General features: G+C 44.0%; 1 protein-coding gene across 1 annotated transcript in view; it reads right to left on the bottom strand.

Moving 5' to 3' along the window:
* Positions 1-5,195: 5,195 nt before the first annotated feature.
* Kcnk10 (potassium two pore domain channel subfamily K member 10) overlaps positions 5,196-18,136 on the bottom strand; it is a 149,256-nt gene continuing 136,315 nt past the window's right edge. Inside the window, exon 6 of the mRNA XM_045155095.1 lies at positions 5,196-5,625. Coding sequence (XP_045011030.1) covers positions 5,588-5,625 — 38 coding nt within the window. The 3' untranslated portion in view covers positions 5,196-5,587. The remainder of the gene's footprint in view (positions 5,626-18,136) is intronic.

Here is an 18,136-nt window from a genome sequence, read left to right as displayed (position 1 = left end):
CCTCCCTCTCTCTCTCTCTCTCTCTCTCTCTCTCTCTCTCTCTCTCTCTCCCTCTCTCTCTTTCTCTTTCTCTTTCTCTCATAAATAAATTTTTTAAAAATAAAAATATTTTTCAAAAACTTCCTCTCTGTTCTAAAAATGAAGTTCTATTTGTCTCTTCCTCCATCTCATGGCCTTATTTCATGGATAAAAATATGACCCCAGTATCCATGTCTTCACTCTCTGATCCTTCTTGTCCTGCACAACTTTCAAGTCACAATAAACAGTGAAGGCATGGATGAACAATATAGCTTTGTGCACTTAAATAGTGAAGTATAAATGGAGAATACAGATTTAGGCACTTCATAAACAGTGAAGGTATATGTAGTAGTTTGATTCAGGTGTCCCCCCCAAAAGCTTAGGTGTTCTGAATGCTAGGTTCCCAGCTGATGGAAAGCCTCCTGGAGACAGTGTATTGTTGGGAGCAGGCTTGTGGGTATTAAAGCTAGCTTCCTCTAGCAAGTGTTTCGCACACTCTCCTATTGCTGGTTCCACATGGTGTTGTCCAGGAGGTGATGTCCACCCTCTGCTCATGCAGTGCTCTTCTCTTGCCATCATGGAGCTTTCCCTTCAGTCTGTAAGCCAAAATAAACCTTTTTCCCACAAGCTGCTCTTGGTTGAGTATTGTCTGCCAGCAATGCTAACCTGATTGCAGTAGTATGGATGGAGAATACAGCTTTGGACATTTAATAAACACTTCTTCTGAGGAAGGAAATTAATATTCATTGAGCACTATCACTTGACATTTTAGTATCTTGCCTTATACTTAATAATTGTATGGAATGAAGTAGAAAAAAAGAGAAGTGTACAAGAATCTAGATCAATTTTGCCCAAGGTGACAAAGCTAGTATTAAGTGCCAAAATCAAGACCCTGTGCTAGAGAGATGGCTTAGCAGTTAAGGTGCCTGCCTGCAAAGCCAAAGGATCCAGACTTGATTCCCCAATACCCACATAAGCAAGATTCCTGAAGTGGTACATGCATCTGGAGTTTGTTCACTGTGGCTAGTGGTTCTGACATTCTCTCTCTCTCTCTCTCTCTCTCTCTCTCTCTCTCTCTCAATATTTTTTTTCAAAAAAGACTCAAAGAGTCTGAAACCCTAACTAGCCCTCTCTAAACTCCATGTCCCTGAGGTATCACAAAGTGAAGCTAAGATTTTGGAAGGAAGACACAATGCCAAGAAGGATGAAAGGAAGCTGGGAAGTATGATAAGTTTGTGAATGTGAAGAATAGAAAGGAAAGGTAAAGAAAGTCACAAAATGGCATTAACACAAAAGCTTAGTTGCCTGTACCTAATTTCCCTTTCTTTAGGAGGAACCATAAAATTCAGTAATCACCTGCCTTAATACTTTTCCCTTCCAAATGATTTAGTATCTTTAACCCATTTCTAATTTTTTTAATTTTATTAAACTTTAAATACAAAGAAGAATGGAAATTTTTTGTGCCACCACCTGGTGATTTTTGACAATTTTTGTTCTTCCACTTTTCCCCGCCATCTAGGTTGAGGAAAGAATTTTGCCTGCTCTGATCCTTGGGCCATAGACATGTAATACTCATGGCAGCTTTCCTCTGGGAGCTCCAGTACACCTCGCTAAGGCTTCATGGTGTTCCATGAGTGAATAAGAATGCCGTAAAAAATTTCCTTGGCTTTTTCTATGAACTTACTCTGATTTTCTATCAACTATTAATCCCTCTTTTGCTTAGTTTTAAAAGTAGATTACAGGGCTGGAGACATGGCTGAGCAGTTAAGGCATTTGCCTTCTACAAAGCCTAAGGACTCAAGTTCAATTCCCCATAACCCACGTAAGCCAGATGCACAAGACACATACACCTGGAGTTCATTTGCAGTGGCTAGAATTCCTGTTGTGCCCATTCTGTCCCCTCTCTCTCTCCCTCTTTCTCGGGTAAATAAATAAATAAAATATCTTTTCTAAATTGTCTTAACAGTAGATTGCAAAGTGCAGCAAGAACTGCATTGTCAGATCAGGGATGTTTTGTGGATAAATGTGAGCCTCATGGGCATATGTGCATGCATGCACGTCCATGCACACTGAGGGCAGGAGGAGGCCTTTTGTCCCTAAGTGAGTGTAGGACTGAGATTCCAACTCCACAAAATGTGCTTTTCCCTAGGGACATCAAAACTTGGAAGGCCACTCTTCTCTTTAAATGTTATAGTAAGAAACAAAAAGTAATCTGGACCAGTAATAATGTCAAAGTAGGTTTTAATGCTTAAAGATTACTTCTAAACTTAGCTTGTGTTATTCAGCAGATACCTATACACACAACAACGGCTAAAAATATTTTTTTAACCACCCAATATTAGAGTTCTACTATCCATCCTATTCCTCATACATATCTCCATTAGACTTGAAGAATTTTGGTGACACACACGGACAAAAGGCAAGCAACATGATTCATGGATCCCTACAGGGTTTCATAAGATATCCAAGAGGTACCTAGAAATTCCAGTTTTCCTGTCCTTTAAAATTGCTTTATCTTCAAGCTCATGTTAGAGAACAAGCTAATTCTTCCTCTGGAATATTTTGGCTCCAAGTCCTTACGAAATTCAGAGAGGGATGAAGCAAACCCATAAAAACCACATGTAAAAAGGAAGAATAAAGAGAGAGAGTTGGAAAAATAAGACATTGATCTTGAAATTCAAGGCATTATCAGACTTGGGTAGAAAGCAGCTGCCGCCGTGCCTGAGGGGAAGCACACGCGTGGTGAGCAGCCAGGGGCAGTTTAACCGAATGGAACTCTGGCAGAGGCAAGTTCAAAGAGCAACTCCCCAGTGTGGGGTGGGCTTTGGGGGCTTCAAGACTCAAAGTGCCATAGCTCTCATTCCAAATGAGCACATGACTCTCCATCTGTGGTCACTATTCATCTCCCAATTGATTATAGGTAGCTTATTTAACTGTGTCCTGGATAAGCCTAGCAAAAAGGAGGCCACCAATGAATGTAGAAAGAAAAAGGGAGAATATAAGGGAAGAGAGTCAGGAAGAAGAAGAAAACCAGATAAGCAATAGGAACTAGGAACTATCTTAAGTAGAAAGCTGAAATGCCCCCCCCCCAAAAAATTTGTAGAATTTCTGAAAACTTCAGTGGCCTCATCTCAGTGAAGAAGTCATAAATGTCCACACACTCAAGACAAACCAAGGAAGCTAAGGTTGTTCACACAGAACACTCTTCCTTCTTCTTTGTTCTAGAGGCCTAGGCCAGATGTTAACACAGAGCCTAAGGTTTATCTCTAAGGCCCTTTCCAGCTCTGACATTGTAAGCACATATTGTAATGTTCAGTGACAGGAACATTTCTCCAACCCCCATGCATGGACCTAGAAAAAAATGAATAGACCTTCAACTCAAAGACCAGAGAGGGGCAGAGGTGACAAATTGTCTTCAAGAAGTAAGCTTTCTGCTTCTAGCTTAAGAGGTTTACTTGTACTGATGTTGGTTTTTCCTGCACAAGGCCATTCTGCTGATGAACAACCTTGGATGCTGCTGAAAGAAGATTTGGCATCTATTTGTAGATTTCCAGTAGATGTTCTGCACCACTCACCTCTTCCCGTGGTTGCTTTGCTCTGGAGTATTCCTTGACCTAACTCTACAAAGAAGATGGCTAGTCTCCAATTTCAGGCATATTTCTATTTGTTCTTTCCTCATCTGCTCTCATTAATGAAAGAGAATCAATATGGTTAGCCTCATCCAAGAATAGATAATGCAAGAAAACTTCCTTGTGTCTTAACTAAAAGGCATATAGATTGGAGGTCCCCATGATGAGAAGAGAAATGGGGTTATGTCACATTTAGGGCTGCAAGGTCAAACTATATAAAAAAAAAAAAGAGGTAGGAAGAAAGGGAGAGAAACAGGGAGGGAGGGAAGGAGGAAGAAGGGAAGGGAGGGAAGTAAGGAAGAGAGCAGAGGAAGGAAAATAAGGAAAGGAAGGAAGGGGAGGGGGAAAAGAGGAAGAAAGAAAAAAGGAAAGGAAGAAAGAAGGGGAAGGAACAAAAGGAGAACAAGTAGAAGGAAGGGGAAAAGAAAAGAAAGAATGGAGGCAGGGATGGAGGTGAGGAAGAGAGGAAGGAAGAGGGAGGGAGAAACAGGATGAAGGAAAGGAAGGCAGGTTAGCAGACAGTAATGATAACCACATAAAGCTAAAAGAAATCACTAGCATGAGCTATAGCTCTTATCTCAAGTCCATAGCTAAAAATATCAGGCATTTTTGTAGAATTCATTGCAAACTTGCAAATAGCTAGGTTTGGGTCTCAGTGCTACTGTCACCTAGACAGATGAAGTCCCTTTAATCCAATCATCATGCACCTCTCCTTGCTAGGCAGGATTGGAAGAACTTTATATCTTCCTGGTACTATCTATCCATGAGATTCTGGGTTTGTGTTTCCAGTTAAAGTTTTGGCAGGACTTCTCTCTATGGCCTTACTCACACACCTCAGTACTGCTCCATGGCCTGGAGGAAGCTCTTTAATAATCTGAGGAGGCTAGGGGCCCTAACTCCCCACACACACACCCATATTGGCATCCCTCCTTTCTAGTGGCACCGTGTGGCCAGTAGTTCCCTGAACTTACCTTGCCCTAGGGTACCTCTGTGTTCTTATGTGTGGCAGCCCTCATCAACTCTGACTTCCAGACCAAATGCACCCATGGATCCTTCCTTTGTCCACTGTAGCCGACACCCCAGTTATGCCTCTTCTGTTAGAATTGGTACATTAAGTCGCATGGATCAGCTCCATTAGAATGTGAATCCTCTGGGCAGAAAACGGTGTCTTATCTCTACTTTAGGACATTATGCTTGGTTCAGTAGACTCAATAAATGTTTATTGGATAAAAGAGTAAATGGGCCATTAGTCATCTCCTTCATTGAGCTTGAAGTCCAGTTGCCCTTTACAAGGCTGCTCACTGAGTTGGAAACAACTCTATGTGTCGAGTCACTGCCTCCTTCTGACCCCATGATGGTACCTTTATATCTTCATACCTTCTTCCTCTAGTATTCCCTGCTGTCACTTGAATGGCAGTTTAGCAGCTTGACAAGGCTGGAAATAATAGTGATATCATGAAGAAAGAATCAACCCCCCCCCCTCCAGATGGCCTTGGATTAGCTGGGAGGTGTCAAAAGAAGGGGCCTTCCTGAAGTATCATTTTGCAAACTCAAGTATGTGTCAAAGAGTTTTGACTTTGGTAAACCCAAGGGAGGGAGCCCGGCACGTGAGCATAAGTGATGTCCATGAGGAGTGCTTCTGTCCATTGTGGACACCTCTCCCTTCACGGAGGAAGTACGCAAGCCATGCTGGAGGACCATGAAGATGACCACAGAGACAGCTCAAGCTGCTTGGAGGTTTGCATGAATGACCTCCATGTTCTCTGTGTCATTATTGGCAGGTCTTGTCTTTCAGTTCAGTTTGAAAAACCCGCGATGAGCTTGTGAATGGACTCACAGTGTGTCATCTCATCCTCTCACCCACCTTGTCCTCAGCAGTTGGGGATGAAAAGTCTCTAAATCCATGTATATTCCGTTTTCCACTTTGCCTTAGGAAAGGATTAAGTCTTCTCTCCTGGCTTCTTCCAAAGTCCAGTCTCTGAAAAGGAAAGTGAACATTAAAGACTTGTTATAAAGACCAAAACTTTTAAATGACAAGAAAAGTCCTACCCCTCATTCTCATAGATTCATATGCACTGGAGTTTTCCACAAGAACATTGCTTAGCTGTATTTTCAATGTGTTTGGCATGAGCACCATGCTGGATGTTGGGGTGGTTGTCTATCCTCAGCTGAGCTCCAGCCACAGAACCATCTGACATCTGCCGTTGCTCACCTGTTTGAACATTGCCAGCAAACTAGAACCACCAACCAGAAGAGTAAGGGAAAGGGACAATGACAAGAAGCATGTGAGGATATCATTCTGAAGGGACTTTCTGGGCTGTTGGAGAAAAATCTGAAGGCCAGGAGCCCAACAAAGCATCGGGGTCCAGTATCTGAGAACTCCTGTTTTGAGATTCTCACTTGCTATTCTTCTATCCCTCAGGGAAGGGAGAGGTCAGTAGCCTTTGGTTGGAAAAAGTGACGACTCTGGGAGATGACTTGTGAACTCAAAGAGAAGATTACTCTGAGAATTCATTAAAGACATCTCAGACAAGGAAGGTGGCAGCAGAAACATGCCACAGCCAAAACAGGACTCTTAGTGAAGTGTCCTAACAGGCTATGAGAATAGAGACTGAGCCTGAGAGCAGCAAACGGGAAAACAGAAGTGCTGGAAGGCAAAAAACACTCGTCAGTTTTATTGTAGTTCTCCAATAGCTGATACAGAAAGGTGTTCCTATGTTGAAGGGCCTTGGAAATCGGAGCTTGGAGTGCTTTGGCCAATCTTGTGGAAATGAGACAACAGTTGCTATGTCCATGAGGAGGGGAACAGTGGGATGCAATGCCATTGCTTGTCAGAGACCTGTCTAAGGAGGCACACTGTGCTTGGGGCACACTCCCTCACCTTATCACATGCATTTCTGCACTCTCATTTTCACCTATCCTTTCAAGACATTATAAGGTTAGTGGGACAAGACCTACTTTTAAAAAATGAAAGAAAAACTGGTAACTGTCAAAGTGTGTGAATTCCAAAGCATATATGAATTATGAAAGTGTGATAATAAGCACCAATATGAATATAATCCCCATTTTCCACACTATTGTCCCCCACCCCCGCTTTATGCCAGGCTTCCTTTTCTAGAACCAAATGAAAGTGGGCTCTTACAGTGAGACATAATGAGGACATGGTGAGGAATTCTTTGGTAGAACCACACAAGACTTAAAAGGGTCCTCAAGAGGCAAATGAAGAGGAGAGATACAAGAGTATCAACTGCAGCCAAACCCTCTCAAAGTGCAAGAGAGGAGCCTCAGGCTCAGGTCCAGGTCCTTAGCATGCAGCCATCCATCCCAAGACACACACACACACACACACACACACACACACACACACACACACCATAATAGGCAAGGAAGCAGAGAGATGGGGAGGAGGAGCCTGGCACCTGTCTCTGCCTTCTTTTCCTTGAAGCAGCACTAGAGAAAGAGGACCACTAGGAAGTTCTATTTCCTGCGGGGAGAGAGGGCTCCAGCCGTTCCTATAAAAGTCTCCAGGGAAGCCCTTGGCCCTTAGCCACTTCTGAGAAGATAAGACCTATGAAAGAACAGAGGCAGAAAGAGGCAAGTGCAGGCAGCATCTTGTCTTGTAAAACTCCTAAGAACCATGTGCCTATTTCAGGCTACCTCACACATTGGCTAATACGTGGAGAACGAGCTGGAGGTCTTCTGACTTTCTAGCATCATCGTGATGCTGCAGCTAGCATGTTATTGAGGGCGTTTGGATTCTTTCTCACCTGCAGTAGACAAGGCAAGAGTGAGTGGGATGGGTGCTGTTTGCGTCCAGGCCTGAGTCATTACAAGACATGCCTTGGCCTCTTTATAAATTGAGTACTTGGGGTTAAAAATCCTGCAAGAAGCAATCTTGGAAGGAGTGTCTTCACAGAATGAGGTCCAAACTCCAGAGCTTAAGTAACTCATCCAAGTGACCTTAGGGAGAGATGAGATGTCCCGACCCCCATCTGGTGCCATGAGTAGCAACGGATGGCATCTGCTGGAACTCCTCAACCCCTTCCCTCTGCTGTGGCATGGTTTTGATGTTCAGTTTAGGGGATTCTTGAAAGAGAAGTGTCAATGAGAGAAGAGTATGAGAAGTGGAGGCAAGCACAGGCCTGATTCTGCGCCCAGCCCCAACCCAACAATGGATGCAATCTTGAGTTCCATCTAACTTGTTGGGTACTTTAGGAAGCCCTCACATGAAGTGGTCATTGCATTTTGGTTTTCCTTCACCAAAGAAATGGTCATACTTGAACTTCTCAGTGGGTTTAATAAGTCATTATTAGAAGATTCTTCAGTTTCTCTTAGGGATAAAAGAAATAAGTACAAAGAGAAAAGAAAAAGTTGTTTTACTCTCTGTTTTGTTTCCACTTCTGACCTCAAATCTTCAAAGATCCCTAGGCAAGAGCAAAGTGGTCTAAAACAGGTTTCCAAATATCTGTAATGACCAAATAATAGGGAGTATATTTTTTTACACTGGATACATGTCTATATAGATAACAACAGAAAATAAATATGACAATAGTAGAATTAATAGAAATAGCTAACAATAAACACTGTTAATATTAAATATTAAATACTTATTTAATAAAGTCATTAATTTGAGGTATGTATATACCTAGTACATATTCATAGATTTCACACCACAGTATTTCTAGGAGATTCTAACCCCAAGAATTCAACATTTTGATAAATTTTAATCTTTTTAAGAGGTCACCTGTTGGTTCTAATTACCTTTAGCATATCATCTGGGACTCTCGTTGGGGAATGATTCTTGATTTGTATTTCCCTTCTTTGGCTTAGAATCTCACTGTATTTGCCTAGTTTATTTATCTACCAGGTTTCTATATAACAAGAAACTACTCTCAAGACAGGTTTATGAGCAAAGAATCTGCCTTGAAAACTCACTTGACATTTCTTTATATTTGTCTCCCGTTTGGCAACCACAAACAAAATTGTTGCCACGCTTCCAGTGGATGGAAACTGTTTATGCAGAAGACTCAAACATGACATACTGCTTGGATCTGGCACACACCTTGGGGCTTCTATACACGTACTGGAAGGACAGCATTATGAGATGGAGTGAGCTGAAGCCAGGTACTTCTGGTATCTGACCTCCAGTCTTCAAGATGCTCTAGTGTAAGGGTCACGAGGGCTGCCCACAGGTGTTTGAATCCCCATGTATGGGCCTTGCATTCTTGGAAGGGCTGGTCTTGAGAGGTCATCTGCTTAAGGAAATCCCTGTGTCCTCTGTGGAACACAGAACAAGGGAAATCTTGCCAGAAATTTGGGCAGAAAACAGAGCCTCCCAGATCCAGCCAACAGGAGTCCATGCCTTGGGTCCAGTTCCTCCTGAAAGTCCTCCTTAATCTCTTCAGCTCAGTTCCCTCTGGATCCTTTTACTTGACCATGAATCACCTCAGGGCACCTCTTCTCAATGTGTCAGGCTGTTTCTGAAGTAATCTCTTTATCTGCTCCAGAGTCTGACCTTTCTCTAAGCTCTAGGGCACCCTCATTTTCCATATATCTCCCCCATGTCAGGGTCAGGGCACAATAAGCTGTGTTACGATTCCCCCAAGGATTCAGGCATTTGAGAAAATAAAAACCACCAAAGGACTGAGAAGACTTCTCTCCTCTTAGTCATGTTCTTTTGTTGCTTGACTTGGGACAAGTAGGGTACACAGGAAGTAAATTGTGAGGAAAAAACATTTCAAGGAGAAAAAGGTTTAAGGCCAGGACATGTTGACTGGGCCCATTTGTAATGTACAACCAAACTATTTCAAGTTATTTCTTCTAGAAACTCCGCAGGGCTCTGGGGAAGAGAGAGGCAGAGAGGGGAAAGAAGAGAAGATAGGGTCGGGTTCCTTCTCCTCTCCTCAGCCTACACCTGCAAGTCTGCTGGGATAAGTCTATCCACATATGGACAGGAAATTTGTCCTGCTCTCCAATTTGTATATCACTGAGTTAGGCAAGGGAGCTTGCACCAGAGTGGGCTTCAAATGTGTGTCTGGCTACCCAGAGGGTAAGTGGCAGACCTGGATAAGCCTGACATCTGGATGTGCAACCGGGTTTGGTCATGCATCTGAGTGCCTGAGTTGGGACTCTCTCTTGTCAAGGGATTCTCCACTTTTGCCCCATTTCCTCTTCTTTGCCTAAGGGAGGAGGATGGACCCTGCTGAGCCTTTGGGAGGTGCTGTTCTCTACTCCCACCCAGCTGTCTGCCAAGACAGAAAGGTATAAAAAAGCAAGGGTGGACTGTAGGTGTCCATGGCCCCTATTTACTTGAAATAAGCACCCCGACCCTTCCCACAAAAGACGTTTCTATTCCCTTACATAATGCATTTGTGCATACTGTCTGTCTTGGGATATGAGTGCTCTATTAGTCCTGCATAAGAAACAAGACCACACAAGCACATGCCAAGGGGAACCATTTAGCATAGGAAAGGAAATGTTTAGGTGTGCAAAATAGTGAAGCTCTTTATTTTGTGTAAATGTGGCTTCAGTTTTCAGATGTACCCTTCTCCATGAGAGATGGCACTTGGGTGAACGTTTTGGGCTAACACCTGCCCCTGGGCTGATGACGCTTGCGTTCTCTCAGTGGAGCTGAACACACAGGTGCCTCTCAGTGTGGGTTCTCTTTGCTCTGCACTGTCTCTGGTCTAAGGAGAAGCCTCATTCCCAGGGGTGTGTTCTGAGAACCTCTGCTCCATGTGTAACCAAGGGGAAAACTTGGTAGGTGTGACACAGCAAACAGCCAAGAACAACTGTAGCCAGTGTGTTTCTCTCTGGAGGAAAGGAAGTCAGAACCAGGAATCTACTGGATACAAGACCAGGGGGAGGAGAGATGATGTCGGTAACAGAAACGCTAACATTTGTGCATATTAGTGAATCCCTCTTGCTTCTGGTGGTAATCCATGGCTGATAATGCCAATCTCCTGTTTCCCTTTTAACTGCAGTTTAGAATCAGAGATTTATTTCAGTCATGTAAAAGGCTTCCTCCCTTCACGGGAAATGTCTTACAGCAACTGAGGATATATCTGCAGTATCTTCAGAACAAAGAGATTAATCTTAAAAATCCTGTGTAGAATCATACCTTGGAGCCAGAGTTTCTCTTCTCCCTCACATTGTGCAGCTGTCTCAATGCTCCAAGAAGCTTGCCCAGACAACCTCAGAGCACTCCAACCACTGGACTCTTAGTTCCTATTGCTCATGTGATTATTCCTCATACTTCCGAACCTAATTATGTGCTGTTTTATTCCTTACTTGCTGCTTACCTCCCCAGGACACATTGCACAGGGCAACTCCGCTCTACAGTGTGAGATCTTGAAGGGCAGCAAAGGTCATTCTGCGAGGTGCTCACACTTGCTGGTCACACATGTGTTTGTTCAGTGAATACATGGATCATACAACCTTATCCAATTGACATTGGCATTATTTATTTCTCTCCTTTACTCCATCAGGCAATAATTCAGTGGGAAAATTATTTGAGATTCATATTCACTAGTGGAATAATGGAACAGGTCACTACTTTTCGTCTTCCAGTGGGCTCAGAACTGAAGAATGGAATGTTCTTTAAGGAAATAGATGAATGTTTTACATAAAAAATTTGAAGTGTACAGCCATAAATTATGCTGGCACCATGTGCAGGCCTATTTCATTTTTAGGAAAAAAAAAGAGATCAACTCCTCTTTTGTTCTTTAAATTTTATTTATATGCGTGTATGTATGGGCAGATGTGCCACCGCCCAGGTGTGGAGGTCAGTAGACAACTTTGGGGTGTCTGTACTCCACCTTCTTTGAGAACAGGGTCTCTTGTTTGCTGCAAACAGACTGCCAGACTACAAGCTAACTTCAGATACATGTAGGTCCATTGCCGTTAGATGCTTATGGCTCTGCCTCCCAGTAGGTCTTCTGGCATCATCGATGCATGGGCCAGTTAGGTCTGTTGGGACCATAGATGTGTGGAACTTGAAATATTGAAAAACTGAGGCATTTAACATCTAGGCAATGGATGGGTGGTGGCTTGTCTTCCATTTCAAATTTACGCAATTAGGTATGTGCTAGTTTTTTTAAAATTTAATTTTTTGTACCAAAGATGTTATGTCCTCCTGAATCCCTTGATTGAGGCAAGTCTGTACAAGTAACCAGGGGAAAATATACTGACTACAAAATCACACAACGACTTTGTTTGTCAGACTCGCACACTGTGTCCTGCCCTTTGCTTCATCTGAGTCTGAGCTAGCTGTCTTCACTTGAACTCTGCAAAGCCCCTTTTTCTCCTTCTATTTACCCAGCAAATATTTTTTGAGAAGGACCATGTGCCTGTGCCTGACCCAGGAAAAGAATGAAAGGAAGAATGAGCCCTCGAGGAGGTCCCAGTGGAGAAGGATGGACAGTTACAGAAATGGGGAGGGGATCATGGAAGACTATGTGATCTCTCCTATGAATACCACAGAGGTTTCTAGAAAGCTTCTTTCCATGACATAGTGGCCAAGACATAAAGAATGCTGAGTTTCTCTTGGGACTAACTGAAGAGAAACTGAAGGGTTAGAAGCCCAAGAGAGCAGCTGGGTCAGGGCCAGAGAAATCATTACGTGGCTATTGTTAGTATCCATTTCTATGAGAATAAGCTTTTTCCAACATAATTATTTTATCTACGAATTGGCTAAGACATGAAAGCCCATCTACTATCATACTCTGGGGCAGATGAAGGTTTCTCTCTGAGCCTCGAAGTCTTAGGTTACAAAACGAAGATACTAGTTCATTTAGAAGGCCAAGTAAGATGTGTATAAACTGCTAACTGACCACTTAGCCTCACACTAAGTTGCCACCCATTCTCTGCTAAGCCTATGGCTGGAGGGCATGTCCCAGCAACAGCACATCAATGTTTCTTGTCACATCAGCACCCAAGTTGTTCATTTTTAGACTTGGCAGACCTATCACAACATCCAAACTTTGTTTGTTTGTTGTTGCTTACCTAGAAAATGTGGCTTATCATGCTGCCCAACTCCCAGCAACACGCACTACGAAATCAGGTAGAAATAAGGAAATGAAAGTGAATGCGTAGCCATGAAGCCCTTCTGGAGTGATTTCCATCCCTTCCTCCTCCAGATAGGGGTGTCCTACAGGCTCTGTCCTGCCATATACTTGCAAGGAGTGAGAAGGACCCTGGCCTGTGCTGAGCGCAGTAGATTTGTCCTGAGCAGAGCTCCCAACCCAACCCCAGTGAACCCCACATGGCCGCACATAAGAAATGAAGACAGGACAGACATTGGACTGTATCTTCCAGAAGGTCTTTGTTGCAGTGTTCTCCATCGTTGAAAAAAAGAAAAATACGTCATCAAAGACAATAGCAGCACGGCTTATTGAAATGTTACAAGCAAATTTGCATTTGTTCTAAGAACATTACGAAATCCCCCCACCCCCAACATTAACTGTAAAATGCCTTTTTTTTTTAAAGCACCATGAAATCCTATAGAGACAAAAATAGGTAAAACACCTCCACATGTGGGTTTGTCTTCATCGTCACTGGGTCCCTTGCCTATGACTCTAGGGTAGGAAAGGGGACAAAGGGACAAAAGCTGGCACAGAGGCTAAGGGGTGGCTTGCATATCTCTTCTAGGCACCACTGTCTCTTCTCCCAGCTGGTGCTCTGGTAGCAAGGGGGAGGGGGCATGCAGCAGCCCACGTGGCACAGGACTGGCTGGCTAGATGAAGTGGGAGTCCTCTCAACATCTTTTTTTTTAACACACAAGCAACTATTTGAGATGTTTTCATATACAAACTAAGAATATAAGGGAGTTTCCAAATCTCAGGTATCTATGAAAATGGTCATCCTGTGCAGTAAATCAAAGACACATCACGCTATGCCACTGAGCTGATATGATCTGACCAGCAGACCACCATCTTGAGCCAGGGCAGGAGAACGAGGTCTACAGGGGGCATGGGTGGATGGTCAGTGCCGTCTAACGTGGCTACGGCACAAGGACAGTGTGTAGGGCTTGGAGCCACGAGACGAGCAAACCTTCTCAAAGCTCCCACGTGCAGAAGCAACGACATCTACAGTGCCAAATTAAAGTGACCTTTGTTTCGGAGCTGAGTTACACTTTCAAGGCCACTATTAACTAGCTCTTGTGCTTTGATCACCAGAAGCCTCCTCTCTTCTATCCACTCAGCCCCTGTCTTTGCATGCAGCTGTATCAGGAGAGAAAGGATGCCCCCGTGGGAAACACTAGCAGCTGCAGAAAGCAGGGGACTTGGTTTAGTATCCAGAGAGGCTCTGCATGCTCGCTTGTCTCCCTCTGCCTTTCTTGTGGTTCAGAAACCATGAAACAACACTGGAGGGTTCACATTCTTGCCTAACCCCGTGAGACAAAACTGCCCCGCCCAGACAGAAATTCGCACGAATCTCCACCCCACCCCAGAAAACCAGGCATACAAATAGCTACTCAGGCTTGACTTAGCTAGGAAATGATATCATCTCAGGGGGAGGCAAAGAAGGGGGCGGCTTACGAATGTTTAGCACAACTAAGACTTTCACCAAGGAACCGTCCTCCGTGCCCTGCATGCATGTGTGGGTCTGTGGGGGGGGGGGGGTGAGGCGAGAGGAGTGCATGAATTTATAAAGTAACGAAAGGAACTTCTAGTATGGCTGACTGCAAATAGCATGGCTTAAAATTCTTTTAACTAGTCTTCAAAAAATGCCCGCACACCACGAGGCACTGGGTGTCAGCGTGCTAAAACACTTTAAGGAAGGACGGGGCCCACACAAGACATGATTCCAACTCAGATACCATTCTCCCAGATACACCTGGTCTCCATTAATCACCCAGTAAACAAATCCCAAACAACAGGAGACTAAACGCCCACCTTGACCCCCCCCCCAAGATGAGTGGAACCCTTAATCAATATACACAAATGTAATTTATATATTTTCTTATTAACTTGAATTAATTCATGGACTGGGGGAACATTTTACCAGAGAACTGCAGAACTGAAAGGGAGGGCTCTGGGAGACAATCTGTACTCAATGCCCCTTGATGTACCCAGATGTGGTACTGGTACTGCTGTGCCCATGAGCACAGGCTATGATGAGTGGAATGAGTTCTGAGGAGAAAATCCTCTCTCCCCATGAAGCAGAGTAACATGCTGAGGATAGTGAATGTGTGCTCTTTCCATGTGCAACCTCAGAACATCCATCCCGGGTTTGAGAGGGAAACAGGGTACTCATGTGAAGGGGCGTGCTTGGCCAGTGCATGTAGGGAGCACGTAGCATGGGTGACTCATCGCACATGTTCTAGGTACCATTTTGGCCCCATCTTTAAAAGGGTAATATTCAAGTAATTCCTAAACACCCAACTCCTCAAGTCTGAGCTTGTGCGCATGAAGCACGAGGATCTCTCATTCCTTCTCTGTTTCTCCTTTGGAGTGTACTTCAGAGCTTGCCATAACTTTGCCCACATCTGTGGTGGATCAATTTTCATAGATGGTCCTCTTTGACATCATGATGTTAAGGCCTTGATCCTGCTGTGCTTGGGGAAAGGGTACCAAAGACCTACACACACTCAACCTGAGGCTCTGTGGGATTCTGGGTATTATTTGGCTCTGGGGAAGCATCTGTGCTCACACCAGCCCCCATGCGCCTGTTCCACTGGGTAGATTATGCGTCCCTGGAGCTCAGCACTGCATTTCATTGCTGCTGCCTGCAGAGTTCCTACAAGAAAAGCAAGCAAAGTGCAAAGGGTGCTTTTTTGGGCACTCTCTAAGGGCGTTTTGAATAGTTCAGTAAAGTGCCGTACACAGCATTCTCCAAGCCAAGACAGGGTTCAATGAGTGTCTTCAAGGGCAACCTCATAGGCCAAATAAATATGCAGACTTAACTTAAATGATATCAACTCAGAGCGAGGCAAGGGGGCAGCTTGTGAAAGTTCTGTAAAAGTTAGTCTTTTAACGTGAAAATCGGGGAGCCATATCCTCATGCCCTCTTGGGGATAAGCATTCTTCTGTGTCTTCTCCTCACCTCTGCTAACCGTGTCCCTGCAGACCCGCTCACTCATTCACTGGGTGTGTGGTGTGTGGATGCCAGCGAAGGTGGGAGCAGACTTTGCTCACATTTTCAATGCCTGCTCCGCCACTTCCTTGTCGTGTGTCACTGGGTTAGTTTACTTAGCCTCCCTGAGTCACCATGCCCTCAACTACATAGTGGGTTTATAAATAGTTCCCACATAATATTGTGAGGTTTCACTGAGAGGCATCTGTAAAGCGCTCAACTCAGTACCAGGCCCGTGGAAGGGACTGGATAAATGTTAGGGAAGCTTCCTTGCCAGATCTGGCTCTAGGGCCTGCTGGGCCTGCAGCTTGAACACGGGAATAAGAAAAGGTGCCAAGGTACTAGACGCTCACATTGATAAGATCCACGGGTAGTACAGTCAGGAAAACTTGTCCTTGTCAGAATAAGAAAGTCCCTCTGCCCTTTCCTTTTCCTTAAACACATTGGGTCAGGCTGGAACAATTCCCCTCGTACAAACCAACATCCAAATCTGTGTAAGCATTGTGCCCTAAGAGTGTGTGTATATATATATATATATATATATATGGCACTGTGTTAATAACAATATCACCAATGAACTGCATCTGTACCTCAGTGAGGGAGTTAACCCAGCAAACACTCAACAGGAAGGACTTCGTCATAGCAGATCTTTAACAACAGCCTGAAAGTTTGGGGGCCTGGAAGATGGGGGCTTCTGTACTCTAGGCAATGGTGAGCTGAGCATATGGGAAAAATCAGCAGAGATGTCTTTCATTGTGTCAATGGTCAAGACTAGGGGACACCATTTTCCCCTGGGTGTTAGGAAACACTAGAAACTTTCTGGAAGACTCCACTTAAGCTTGTGCTGTAATATTTTAGACAATACATTCTGTGGATTAGTTATATTTTTTAAAAATTCCACAAAGGTAGTACTGAGACCAAAAAATCCCATAAGTAGAACCTTGCTCATGTCATGAGGTTCAAATGCTTAAACAGGAGGCCCAAATAGTTTGCTAACTGAACCAGTATAAACAACAGCCAATTATAAGGTTTACACAGTCAAGAAGAACCTCATGTGAGTTTTCCCTTTCTGATAAAATTCACTTAAAACCATTCTCCCTAAACTGATGACTATTCCATTCCCCTTTCACTGAATGTTTTAACCTGTTGAATAACCATAATTATCACATGTCAACCACTGTTTGCCTTGAAACTGTCAATCGTGTGTGAGCTCTGATTTTAGTGAGTAATAGGTATGAGACAAACAAGCAGGAAAAGTTTTTTTCCCAAAATAATTTAACTCAACACAAGAGTAACATGAAATCTTTGTGAAAACTTCTTTTAAGTATCACTTTTAATAGCATTAATGGCACTTAAGCTGCAAGCAAATCATTTCAATCTCACTAGATAAGGGTCGGGTTGGAAATTAAGTTTCCTTTTGTCTGAAAATAGCAAGATTGGTTTTCATAACTTCCATCTATCCTAAAACACCCAGAGGGACAGAGAGCCCTGAGATGGAAAGATGCCACGGTCCTCTTGAGAGTGTCTCACAATGCAGGATGCCTATTTTGATTTTTAAAAATTGAGAATCAGCTGGACAGAACAGCAAGCCGCTGGCATCATGCAAGGCAATAATTTTGGTATTTTCCTCCTCCTACCAAAACAAAAGTTGTAACTGAAGTTCCCGTAGAAAAGTGAACGTGAATGTTTCAAAATCAGTTTATTCTCACCGTCACACCCACTGAGGAAAACGCGTGGTTCGCCTTCAACTGGCAGGAAGATGAGGTGGCGCTTTCGCCAACACCTACCTGCAAGTTCACGCGCACTTCCCGCCCCGCCCCGGCAGCAAGGACGAAGCTCAGCGGCTTCTGTCATTGGCCAGGGTGTGGAAACCCACAGTGGGATGTGTCTGTGATTGTTTCTTTGTAATGAGAAAAGCAATTGCACCTTTTTTAAACGTGTGCTCAGATCTGCTCCCAGCAAACTCCAGGTACTCTTGGGTTCCAAGGACATTGATTTGGAGCACAAGAACAGGAGTAGTAGGTATTATGCACTGAATTCTTCACATCAAAATCCAAGCCCAGAGCACATGCCAAAATACCAACTCAAACCCTAGTTCGAGTTACCGGTTCACCTGCAAACAGCCCCTGCTTCGGGGAGGGACCTACCCCTAAGGGTAGGTTCAGGAATGGAGACACCATTTAAAGGACACACCGGTACCTCTCAGAGTCTGGTCTAAGGAATAGCGGCCCTTCTCTACTGGACAGACATGCCAACAGGGTGCTGTGTAGCAGGGCACAGTGTCGCCATGCCAACTCCCCTCACATGAATAGCTGAAGCCTCCCCCCACCCACCATGTGTGTTAATGCGCTCCCCATGTGTCCTGAAGCTGCTGTCTGGATTTTCTCCTTCTTCTTTGATTCATTTTGGCAGAG

Source organism: Jaculus jaculus, chromosome 7 (genome assembly GCF_020740685.1).
Source record: "Jaculus jaculus isolate mJacJac1 chromosome 7, mJacJac1.mat.Y.cur, whole genome shotgun sequence".
Classification (NCBI taxonomy): domain Eukaryota; kingdom Metazoa; phylum Chordata; class Mammalia; order Rodentia; family Dipodidae; genus Jaculus; species Jaculus jaculus.
This window is presented reverse-complemented; position numbering and strand designations above follow the sequence as displayed.